General features: G+C 52.8%; 1 protein-coding gene and 1 non-coding gene across 3 annotated transcripts; one reads left to right on the top strand and one right to left on the bottom strand.

Moving 5' to 3' along the window:
* The first annotated feature begins 2,784 nt into the window (after positions 1–2,784).
* On the top strand, positions 2,785–2,871 carry Trnastop-uca (transfer RNA opal suppressor (anticodon UCA)). Its single transcript has one exon. It is a non-coding gene; the product is annotated as a tRNA-Sec (tRNA).
* A 1,773-nt stretch (positions 2,872–4,644) lies between these two features.
* Positions 4,645–11,964, bottom strand: Fosb (FosB proto-oncogene, AP-1 transcription factor subunit). Of its 2 annotated transcripts, XM_020172937.2 has the most exons (5): positions 11,296–11,964; positions 9,097–9,417; positions 8,768–8,875; positions 7,666–7,827; positions 7,390–7,525 (listed from the first exon to the last, which is right to left on the bottom strand). In XM_020172937.2, the coding sequence occupies exons 1-5, from the start codon at positions 11,419–11,421 to the stop codon at positions 7,523–7,525; spliced, it is 720 nt and encodes a 239-aa protein (XP_020028526.1). In that variant the 5' UTR covers positions 11,422–11,964; the 3' UTR covers positions 7,390–7,522. The 2 variants fall into 2 exon arrangements, with proteins under 2 accessions (XP_020028523.1, XP_020028526.1); XM_020172934.2 differs by having other exon boundaries at positions 4,645–7,827.
* Between the last annotated feature and the right edge of the window lie 542 nt (positions 11,965–12,506).

The following is a 12,506-nucleotide window of genomic DNA, read 5'->3' as shown; positions in this document are numbered from 1 at the left end:
CATTTGGTCTCCTCAAATGGAAACTCACCCCTTTATGTTATACCTACTTGTAAAGCCCAGGTCTTTAAAGTGGTTAAAAAAAAAAAAAAGCTAGGGTTGGGGATGTAGCTGAGTGACAGACCATTTACTTAGCATTTGCAAGGCTCTGTGTTCCAACCTCAGCACCACACATAAGTACATATATAAAATAGAACAAATGACTTTTTTTTTCTTAAACTCAGGGCCTACACCTTGAGCCACTTCACCAGCCCTTTTTTGAGATAGGGTCTCTTGAAGTATGAGCTGGCTTTGAACTGCAGTCGTTCTGATTTCTGCCTTCTGAGTAGCCAGGATTACAGGCGTGAGACACCCACGCCAGCAGAATGAATGTCTTGTATAAAGAAATGTTAAGGGACTGGCGGAGTGGCTCAAATGGTAGAGCGCTTGCCTAGCAAGCTTGTAGACCCTGAGTTCAAACCCCAGGGCTGCTAAAAAAAAAAAAGTTACTTCCCCATCTTGAGAGGAAGCCAGTATTGCTTGCCAGAGATAGGAGATTTGCAGTAAAGACACATGCAAAAATATTAAGATTTAAAACATTGCTCTTTGCAGCACCCCAAACCATCTCACTTGCCCCTAGGGACGTGTCATTGTAGGACACAGATAATGATATTCCAAGTAGAAGTTACAGCCACAGAATTTGCATAAAGCAGACGTCTAGTGGCAGTATCGAATTAAAACAAAGCAGGCTTAGGGGAACAGTCTTGAATCTGGGTTTGCCAAAGAGGGGCAATATTTCAAATTTGCAAATTAAAAAAGATAGCAAATTCTCTCTTTCTCTCTCTCTCTCTGTCTCTTTTCTTATACAGGGTCTCACTATGTAGCTTAGGCTGGCCTGCAACTCTATGTAGTCTAGGCTGGCCTCAAATTCCTGATCTTTCTGCCTTTGCCTCCTGAGTGCTGGGATTACAGGTGTGCACCATCACACCTGACTAAAATAGCAAAACTTTTTAAAGATGCTTTCATTCACACTTTTCATATCACAAAGTGTTCATTCATCTTTATGGACAGGTTGGATTATGGATCCAGGAATGACAAGACCAAGCAGGAATGACCAAGCAGGTCTAAAGGCAAAAAAATGAGTTAAAGACAGAAGTGCTTTTTATTGAGCTCCTCCCAGTGGCCTGACTCAACACTCTTTCATCCATCCTACAAGCATTTACTGGACATCTATGGAGTCAAACTCCCTTAGGCACTGGAATACAGTAATGAAAAGAAACAAAGCCCATAGTTTCAGGCAGCTGATAGTCAGTGAGACAAGACAGACAATATGCAAACAGACCTAGAATATGGTGAGTGACAAGAAAAGCCCAGCAGGGGCAGGGACAGAATCACAGCACTTGCTGCCGAGGCAGGCATCACTGGGTGCTGAAATTTGAGCAGAGGCCACAGTGAAGGGAGTGAGTAGAAGGATAATATTGTAAAGAAGTCACTGACTTAGGTCCTGAAAGGGTCAGGTTTTAAAAACAAGGTTTTTTGTTTTGTTTTTGTTTTTTTGTGGTACTGGGGTTTGAACTCAAGGCCTCATGCTTGCTGGGTAGGTACTCTACCACTTGAGCCTCTCCACCAGCCTAAAAACAAGTTTTTAGGAGGTACTGAAGTTTGAACTCATGGCCTTGCACTTACTAGGCAGGTGCTCTACCTCTTGGGTCACACTACCAGCCCTTTTTGTTTTATTTTTCAGATAGGGTCTTCCACTTTAGCCTTGGGAAGGCCTCTGAAAGAGATCCTCCTACCTCTACCTCCCAAGTTGCTGGGATTGCACCCGTGCACCACCACACCCAGCCGGACCCGTTACTTAATTTTTATTTTATTTTATTTTGCGGTACTGGGACTTAAACTCAGGGCCTACGCCTTGAGCCACTCCACCAGTCCTTTTTTGTGATGATTTTTTTTTTTAGAGATAGGGTCTCCAGAACTATTTCTCCAGGCTGACTTTGAAACACGATCCTCCTGATCTCTGCCTTCTGAGTAGCTAGGATTACAGGTGTGAGCCACCGGCGCCCGGCTTGGACCTGTTTTTTTATGATGACATAATTAGTATAAACAATAAGGCCTGATTCCCCCAGGAGAATGGGCTGTGGGAACCAGGATATGGAACTATTTATTTCTGAGCCTCAGTTTCCCTGTCCATAACAGGAAGGTGTGCAAATCTGATGTTCTCTAGTGCCTAAACTCAGTGGGGCAGGATGGCCTCCATCCTCACCCCTCAGTTTAGTGCCTGGGACTCTACACACTCAACAAACATTTCAGTGAACATAGGGCTCCGCGGATCCCCACAGTTCCACAAAAGAACGGTAGGTGGCGCACCAGTCCCATATCCGCCTTGCCCATAGCCTCTGGGACCGGGTGAAATCAAACCCTACCAGAAACTCACTTACTCCTCTGCTGAAAAATTCGGATTCTTCCAGGAAGGCGTCTCTGAATGACTAATTACGTGTCTCTTCCCTTAAAAAAAAAAACTTTTCATTTTGATAAGTGGGAAGTCTACTGTAATAGTTGATCAGGACTCTGGGCGCAGATTCCCAGAAGGCATAGCGCTATGTAAATGAGAAAGTTTCTAGAATGAGGATGATTCATGCCATATATACAGAAAAAAACTTTGAAAGAACCTTTTCATGATAAAGAGTGAAGAATGTTTATAAAGGGTGAAATCCAACTGGGCTACAGCGGCTCATACAAATCACCATTAGTGAGAAAGATTGAAGTTTGAGGACTTTATATAGCTGGTTGGGAAGACAGTTTCTTGCCCGAATGAACCTCAGTGGTCTGGGGTGCAGGCTTCAAACCTGTAGCTGTTTAGCGACAGAGTGGTTCAATTCCACCTTTCGGGCGGGAGTATCTATCCCATTTTTCTTCCCACATGGAGAAAAAGTCGTCCGTACTGTTTTTGGATATTTCCAGTTTGGAAAATTGTCTCCCTTCCCTGGCTTATTCACTCCGCCAAGTGCTCACTCGTGTTTAATCATGTCTGCATTTCATTAGTTAAATATTTGCTCATTTGTTCATTTTTTTATTCGCTCATTCAGCAAGCGTTTGTGGAGGGGCTTTTAGAGGCCAGCCCTGTACATGGTGGCGCTAGAGACACAGTGACAATGACACCTTAGTCCTGGCCTCAGGAGGCAACCTGTGGGGGGGGGGGAGGAAGGGAGGAGAAACCAGCATTTAAAAATCACGTGATTTTACCTCTAATGAATGACTAGAAAGACAATAACTGCAGACAAGAAAAGAATAGAACACCTGAAGCCATCTATCCCTGTGCAGTGGAGCAAACCTGCAATCCCAGCTCCATGGGAGGCGTAACTGTAGGATTGCAATCTGAGGCCCACCCTAGGCATAAACATGAGACCCTACCTGAAAAATAGCTAAAAGCAAAAGGGCTGGAGGCGTGGTGGAGCGCCTGCCTAGCAAGCGAGGCCGGGAGTTCAAACCCCACTTTAAAAAAAGCCAAAAATATATGAGGCCATGTGACAAGGGCAGCAGACCTGCACTGTGGCACAGACCGGAAGGATGAGAGGGTTAGCCCATGGAAGGAGGAAATAGTCCTGGTCAGAGTCATGCACACACTCACTGACTCCTCTCAACGGCCCCATTCTGCAGGTGAGAAAACTGAGGCTCAGGAAGATGAAATCCTTTCTCGAAGGTGACCCTCCAGCTCCAGAGCCCTCCTGGCACCTGGCCTATGCTATTTACTTTTGCCCCGATTTCCCCTTTCCAAACTAGCTACTCACCCAGGCCCTTCTGTTCCTGCCTGCCCAAAGAGCCTTCCTCTGCTCTCTTTTCTGGTCCCTGCCCTGTCCCCCTGCCCACCTCACACCCTCTTCCTCCTTCCCAGTCTGCTCCTCCCCTTCAGCCACCTTCAGTCTGGAGGCCAGAGGAGTCCTCCTAACACACAAACCCATCCCTGCCTCTCTCATGCTCAAAACCCCCGTATGGCAACCTAGTGCCTGAAAGAAAATTCTAAGACTCATAGGCCTGGGGGTGTGGTTCAAGCCGTGGGTCACTTGCCTAACATGCATGGAGCTCTGGGTTCAACCCCCAGCACCGACAAAAAATTCCTTAGCCTGGAAATTTACCCTCTGGGACTTAGCTCAATTGTTTCCTCCTCCAGGAAGCCTCTCTTGCCCCGCATCCAGGCTGAGTGTTCCCTCAGTCCCGTGGGCGCCCCAAGCCCTGTCAGCTTTGCACTGCTGCTTACTGGGGGCAGATCTGTATCCCCCACCCGGTTTTGAGCCCTCCTCGGGCAGGGCCTGGTGCCCAACCTTGCTCAGCAAGGGCTTGACACACAACACAGTTTTTAAGGTAATTTAGAAACCAATTCCTCCATGACAACTGCTGGCTTTTGCTAGTTGCTTAGACCTTCAAAGGACCTCTGGATCATCATGGATTCCCAGGTGTGTGCTGCTGGGCAAATAAAGAAAGCTTGGGTCTGCCATGGGCTCCACTATGTCTTTGAAAGACAAAAATGGAAATATTTTTGTTGAGTCAATCCTGAGTCAGCCTCGATATGTTCCCAACCCCCAAAGAAGTGATCACACGAGGCTGAAGATGTAGCTCAGTGGTTCAGTGTTTGCCTAGCATGCAGGAGGCTCTGGGTTCCGTTCCCAGGAAAAAAAAAAAAACTTGCCTTCAGTATAAGAGAACCAAAGCCTGGTGCCAGTGGCTCACACCTGTAATCCTAGTTTCTCAGGAGGCAGAGACCAGGAGGATCATGGTTCAAAGCCAGACCAGGCAAATAGTTCAAGTGACCCTATCTTGAAAAAACCCATCACAAAAAAGGGCCAGTGTAGGCCCTGAGTTCAAACCCCAGTTTCTCAAAAAGAAGCCCAAAATTTGTAGTTTATAGAACTCTGGTGGGTTTCAGAAGTTGGTGGCACGAGTATTTTGCCTGGTTGCATTTTTAAGTCAGGGCCTGGCTGTGCAAAGTTTTAAAACATCTTTTAGGTAAGGTTTTTTGTTTTTTTTTTTTAACCCACTTAACTTTTGCTCAAACTATTGGGCATCCAAAGTCCAGGATAAATTCCTCCCTCATCAGGAAACCTCCCAGATCCATCAGCACATCCAACATCTCACAGGTAACATCCTGTCCCTGACTTTCCAGTAGGAGGCACAACCTGTGTGCATGGGAAGTTCTTCTGAGTGTCTAGCCTCCGTCCCTCCTGCTGTAGGCTGGTTCTCATGTGTGTGTATTCTCTGAGTAATCTCACCTCACTCTCTCTTGCCGAGATGGGTCATGGGTGCTGAGAGAAAATAGACACTTGGGCCTGGTGGATGCGTTTTAAAGAGCTTTTTATTGGCGACAGTGCAAAACCAAGGGGAGAGGGGGGCAGCCCAGTGCCAGCCTGCCCCAGCCAGCCACCCCCAAGTCAAGTGCAAAATACAAAAAAAAAATCACAAATACAGCATGGGGGGGGTGGTTGGGGATTCAATAAATTGTGGTTGAACACCTCACACGCGCACACAGAATTCTCAAAGATACAACTTGTAAAAGTACCATCCCTCACCTCAGCCTTACTCTCAGAAATAAGATCACATTGATCCTAAGGAATCCAGAGTCGCAAGACAGACAGAGGATCAGGGACAGTCAGAAAAGAGACAAGTGGGAATACCCAAAGGAGAACGATCAGAGAAAAGACTTAGGGACCGACACTCAGGGACATAGCCAGAGGGACTCAGAAAACAGAGAAAAGATAGCCAGAGACAAGACAGCCAGACAGACTGACTCAAGGTCTCCAGAAGCAATTTCAAACTCCACAGCTGGCTTTGAGAGGCAGAGGCGCTCACCCACGCACATGCGCACACACACACACATATAATATATTTATCTATACATAATAGTTATAAGTGCCTTTCGGAAACCAGGAAAGGGATAAATAGCTATGAGAGGGTTAGGGTTGGGGCTGGAGACACAGGACCTGGCGTGGAATGTCGTCCATGCAGCAAGGTGGGGGGCATCGGGTGTCCCCCTATATTAAAAAATAGAACTCTGCCTCGTGATGGAATTGCCACGAGGTGAAGCACGAGGAAAGGTGGGGAGGGAGAACCAGAACCAAAACTGGGGTCTGGGGCCATGGAGGGATGGGATGGTGATTGCTCAGCCCCTCCAAGTGTGCCAGTCCAAGCACAATGTGGGGGCTCGGGGCCAAAGCCTCAGCCCTGAAAGCTTCTCCAGAAAAATGCCTGAGCCCCCCCCTTTTCTGGAAAGGATGGGGGGCGCCCAGAGCAGGGAGAAGTTGGCGTCCTAGGCTGGGGAAAGTGGAGGGCCTGAGAAGGGAGGCCACGCGGGTGGGTCACTGTCACCTCTTTGAGTCTAACTCATTGTCCAGGGGAGGAAGGAGGCGGATCGGGGGCGGGGGGCCGAGGGAAGGCTTTGGGGAGTTGGGTCGATCCCACCCGGCGCACCCCACAATCCGGCCGCTCATTCACAGTATAAAGCGCTCCAGCAGGAGGGCGTCGCAGCGCCCCCTGCTGTCTGAAACCAGAAAGGCCCAACGAGGACGGCCAGGGGCGGCTGGGGGAAGGTGGGGGACAGGGAGTAACACTGCAATCAGAAAGGGGGTGAGCTGAGTTTGCGGGGTCCTTAGCAGGCGAGAAAATCCAATCCAAGCCAGTTTTTCCGGGAGTGTGTGTGTGAGAGGGGAATGGCTGGACAGTCAAGGAAAGAAAGTTCAAGTTCACATTTGAGATAAATCTGAGAGGGGGAAGCCCATTCTCAGGGGGGACTTCCTTCTATTCGGTGGGGGGTGGGGGGGCTCAATTGTGGCCAGAGCAGGCTCTAACCTCACGGAAATATGAGATAAATAAGCTAAGGTCGGGAGAATGGGCGGGGGGAGCAGGGTCTGATCACCCCCTCCCCGAGGGTGGGTGGGGGAAAGAAGAGCACGGTTGGCATTTCCTTGTTGGGCCTCTCTGGGGGAGACTCCAGCCCACCTCCAGCCCACCCCACGCCCAACCCCTTCCCCTCCAGCCTCACGAAGGACACCAAAGGTGGGCGTCAACCTCCCCTCCCCCCCCACACACCCATTCCCCAAAGTTGGGTTGAAGTGAGCGGACCAACAGATATTTGAGGGGGTGTCCATCCCCGACCCAGCCCCTATTCCCCAAAGTCACCAGCTCTCCGGCGTTGCCGGGGGCACAGAAACAAGAGACGACACAAAACTAAAGGTCCTCCTGTCTGATGGCAGTGGTGGCAGAGGAGGGGGTCAGCCAGAGGTGTCAGGGAGGTCACACACCCTCTTGTCTCTTCCCCTCTCCTCCTCCTCCTCCTCCTCCTCGGTCCAAATCTCTCTCCCTTGTGTGTGTTTGGTTTTTTGTCTAAAGAGTTCACAGAGCAAGAAGGGAGGGCGAGTTCAGGGGGTCGGAAGGCTGGTCACTGCCGCTGGTGCGTTGGGCGCCGGCGAACGCGGAGACCTCCGGGCAGGTGAGGACAAACGAGGAAGTGTACGAAGGGTTAACAACGGGGAAAGGGTCGCCGAGGACTGGGACTTCACTGTGTGTAAAGAGAGAAGCCGTCAGGTTGGGGGGTGCGTCTTGGCTGGTCTGGAAGGGCAGGGGCGGTGGTGGCGGGGGCGGCAGCAGCCAGCTGAAACCATCTTCCTTAGCGGATGCTGACCCTGGCAAATCTCTCACCTCCACCAGCGGGCCAGGTCCCGGCCCGGGCCCCTCTTCATACGGGATCTTGCAGCCCGGTTTGTGGGCCACCAGCACAAACTCCAGACGTTCCTTCTCCTTTTGGAGTTCGGCGATCTCCGACTCCAGCTCTGCTTTCTCTTCCTCCAGCTGATCTGTCTCCTGAAGGCCCGGCAGGCCAGGTCATAGGAGAGACAGAGAGGAAGACAGGACAGTCAGTGACCAGAGAAGGTGGCTCATGGCTCCCCAAGACAAGAGCCCAGGGAGCTGGACACAGCTCCAGCAAGCCCTGAGGTGCAGTCTTGGTATGCTTTGGGACTTAAGATCAGGTCTTCTAGGAGCCTCAGTTTCCCTGTCTGTCCAATGAATGTTTGGGAAGAGGTCAAGTGCGCATATGGATGTCTAAGGTGTGCAGGAAGCCTGCTGGGGGTTTGTTGAGTGAGTGAATGATTGTTATATGTTTTAATATTTTCTCTATTGCTATCAGCCTTCACTCTCTACCATCCAGGGAAGAGACCCAGTAGGAAGGTAGAGAACTTTCCAGCCTTCCTAGAGAGGTAGCCAGGGACCCTGCAGGTGGACAGCAGGAAACTCTCAGGCTGAGTCTGGGAGGAGAAATGAGTGGCTTTTGGTGGAAGCAACCAGTCCAAGTTCTAGAGAACGGTGGGTGGCTGGTGCAGGAGACTGGGAAGTGACATAGGATAAAATAATCTAATCTCCGGAATACTGAAGGTGGGAGCCCTTGGGTGATTAGAGAGATGGAGAAACTGAGGCAGAAATGGGTTTGCCCAAAACCAGTTGGGGAAAATGACTGGACCACCCCTCCACCAAAGGACCCCACTTGTCCCGACAGGATCAATGACATCCAGGAGAGTAATGTGTGGGGTTCATAAGTCAAAGGGGAGAGAGAGGGGCCAGGAGTAGAAATAAGCACGGAGGGGTCTGTGTGTGTGTGCTCAGATCCACTCCATGTGGTCACACTTCCCCTAGTTCCACATATCCTGGTTCTCATCCCAGGATAAGGCTACAGCTGGAGCCAAGGGACAGAGAACAGAGACAGCCCCTGAGCACACTTTCACCCCACCCCAGGGCCTGTCCTTACCGCCTGGAGACGGTCAGTTAGCTCCCTCCGACGGTTCCTGCATTTGGCTGCCGCCAGCTTGTTCCGTTCCCGGCGAACCCTTCGCTTCTCCTCTTCCTCTGGGGTAAGCTGAGTCAGGGAGACAGAAGGCCATAAGGTTTGGGGACACAGCATGCAACCTTGTCATCTTCCAGAACCCCCAGAAGCCAAAACAGGCCCCTCTATGTCCTCACTGACTGTAGCAAGAATAGGGCCTTAGTGATCCCCTCCCCACTAGTGACAAAGTTCTGCTCTCTTGTCCCCTCCCCCCCACACCTGCCCCAGGCCAACTTCTGTTGCTGGATACTCACCGTCTCTTCTCGGGGTCTCCTGGGCCGGGCTCGGGCCGGGCGAGAAGGCCCAGGTCCACTGCTGGTTCCACTGGTAGAAGGCCCACCACTGGCGCTAGCTCCTACACTGCTGTAACCACTCATGCCAGGCGTGGAGTAGCTGGTTCCAGGAATGTCATAGGGATCGACGGCCGGGGGCTGGGAAGCCAGTGGCTGCCCCTGGGACTGGGCCATGGAAGAGATGAGGGTGGGTTGCACAAGCCACTGGAGGTCCTGGCTGGTTGTGATCGCGGTGACCGTGGGCACGAAAGAACCGGGCATTTCCCCGACACCGGCGCACTCCTACGGGGTGACACACACACACAGGCGTAGACACACAAACAAAGACACCAACACACACATACCCAACGCACATAACACACACCGAGCCCGTGAGTGAGCACAGGGCGAGCGGGTGTGGATGTGTGTGTCACAGGCAAAAAGCCACAACACCCACCCTTCCACTACACCGTGACGCAGTGCTTAATGAGAGGATTTCTGCTCAACTGGCTTCTACCTCCTCCTTCTTCCTCGGGGAAAGGTTGCACGGTTCCAGCGGGTGGTGAATCACACCCCGGGTTGGTGACTCTTAGGTGTGGGGGGGTGGGGAGTAGGCTGGACACAGCCTGGTGACAGAACTCCCGGGATGGAGCCACAGCCACACACACAGCCACACACCCCACCCCCACCCCAGAGGCAAGGGGAGGGAGAGGGAGAGGCCTTAGACCAAGCCTTCCTCTCCACTCACACACATCCACACACCCCTCTGCGCCAAGTCTCGTGCAGGGACAAGAATCCCAGTTATAGGGAGTTGGGGGACGGGCCTAGGAGTTCAGAACATTTCAAGTAACTGTCTCTTGGCAGTGAGACTGACAAACTGACAGGTTAAGGTGGACAGACAGGTAGAGAAAAGTAACGACCTGACTCCCTTACTCTGTCGCGGAGGGGTAATGATGTAAGGAACTGAGCCCCCCAAGCCGAAGCATCCCTTATCGCCCCCCACCCTCCAGTGGAGTCCTGGAACTGCTCTGCTGGTTTAACTACTCTCCCGGGGGCGTGGCGAGGGAAGGGCTGGCTCGTCGACCAATCAGCGCCCTGGGAACTCAGAGGGGGCGGAGCTCCTGGAGACCACCTGAAAGTTCCCCTTTCAGCTAGCGATTCTAGTCCTGTCTTCCGAGACACCGGAGGGACCCGGCGTCCAGAGCGGATGGAGTGTATCTGTGTGACAGGAGAAGAGGGTGACAGCCACCACATCTCCCGCAGAAACGCCAGCACACAAACAGACACCTCCTACTTCTGAGATCCGAGGGACCAGGTCCCCGCAAGGTCCTCGCAGACCCATCGGGAGAGAGAATAGGTCTTGTCGCGATAGGAATCCCCTCTCTCTCTCTGCCTCTAGAGGCCCATAAAAAGAGACCCAAGCACCGAGGAACCACGGGTTCCGGGGACAACAAGGGGGAAGGCAACTGCGCCCTACAAATAGGAAGGGAAAGTTGATTGGCCAATGCTCACGCCGCGGCGGCCAATCGGAACGCCGGGCTGCCCCCTCCCTTAGCAACGTGGCCCCGGCGTTCCAAAATAGAACGCTCCCGGGACGTCAGGGGCGGGGCGGACGAAGGGGGCGCCGCGCGCTGTGCGTGCCCCGCGTCAGACGGAGGATTCCAGCGCGTCAGCCGTTACGCACGGGTCCCCCGTTACGTCTCCGCGCAGGAGGCGGAGGCAGCGTGGCCAGGGTTCGAGACTCTTTCCCGCTGAGTGGAGCGGGACCGGGCGCCAGACTCCGCTCTCCAGTAGAAGAGCAAAAAGAAGGAAGCTACTGGAAGCTTCCCCGGGATTTTCTCCACCTGCCTTACTGCTCTAGCTTCAGGTTGGGGACCTGAGCCGGGGACAGTCCCAGAGCCGGCTGAAAGTTCTCAGCCTGCCACCGCATACACGTTGCACTGAGCAGCGCTCCCCGCCCCCCAACCCCGCGCCCCAAAGCTTGTCCGCTGTGTTCCCTTCCCGCATTCCGTGCATAGGGAATTTTTGGCAGTTTGCAAAGTGCACTGTGGGCTTAGTCTCTCCCCGATCTTGGGTTTTGGCGCGGCTTTATGTGAGAGGTGGCGGTTGCTCACTCCTCCCTAGATTTAAAAATAAATAAATAAGACCTACACAACAGCACTTCTACTATCTAGAACTTACCTGGGAGGAGGCGGCGGTGGGTGGACTGCCGAAGGAGTCCACCGAAGACAGATACTGAGACTCGGCGGAGGGTGAAGAGCTGCACCGAGAGCCGGAGTCGTAGTCTCCGGGAAAAGCCTGAAACATTTCCCTGGGCACAGGGGGGGCCCTGTGACCACGCTGAGGTCGCCGGGAAGCCAAGGCTATGGCCGGGTGGGGATAAGATGCGAGTCCGGAGTGAGCCGAGCGCTTCCCCCAAGTGCGCTGTCCGGGGAAGCTCAGGGAGGGTGCAGCGTCCCGCTCCAACAATGGCAAAGTTTCTGTGTGGTCCCTCTGCAGTGCCCAGGCCCCGACAGGATACTGCTGTACCTCCTGGAAGTCCAGGCTCCGTAGGATTCGAGTGAGGGGGATCGCTCCCCCAAAGGCAGAAAAGCGCTGTCCCACCGTACAGAATTCGCTTCGGGTGCGGTCTCCTCCACGCGTCCGGCGGATCCCACGGGGGGAGGGGAGTAATAAAGAAGACGAAAAAAGTAAGTCGATCCTCCAAAGTAAAAGCGAAGACTATCTAGAAGGATTCTTCCAAAAAACTTTCTCTCCGGAAAAAAAACAATTTCACGGCCTCCAAGAAGAAGAATCACAGTAATCAAGTCCCCAAGTCCCGGTTCCGCGTATCCCAGCCGTGGCGGTAGCTCTCAGTCTTATGAATGAAGCCCAGAGCCGCCAGCCTGTATTTATATGCCCGGGACCCGCCTCCCTGCTTGCGTCACCCACACGGCGCTCAAGAAACTTCCAAAATTCTCCGTCTATACTAAGCCAATTCCGGATCGGCCCATCTAGAGGTCTTCTCTAGATTCGATCTGGTCACCTGTGTGACCCTCATGCCCTCTGGGGTCTTGGGGGCTTCGTTCCGGCCCCCTCTGCGGGAGGGGATCCCGGCCCCGCCTCCCCGGAGTTCCTGTGACGCAATTAGCCATATAAGGAGTTCGGCTGCCGCGACCGTGTGTTTGTTTGGTATCCTAGCAATGACGTCAGAGGGAATCCCTCGCTCGCTTGCGCGCGCACCCCAAACACCAACCCGCCCGCGCCTGCGCAGTTTGGCGCCGTTCGGAGGGTTGTGGGGGGGGCGCTGGTTATTAACCGGCGCCTAAAGTCTGGGGAAGGCTGGTGCTGACCCGCAATGGACAAGGCCCCCATCATCGGGAGCCTCTTTACTCCTGGCGCCCCCACCAGCC

This window comes from Castor canadensis, chromosome 16 (genome assembly GCF_047511655.1).
Source record: "Castor canadensis chromosome 16, mCasCan1.hap1v2, whole genome shotgun sequence".
In the NCBI taxonomy this organism is placed as follows: domain Eukaryota; kingdom Metazoa; phylum Chordata; class Mammalia; order Rodentia; family Castoridae; genus Castor; species Castor canadensis.
This window is presented reverse-complemented; position numbering and strand designations above follow the sequence as displayed.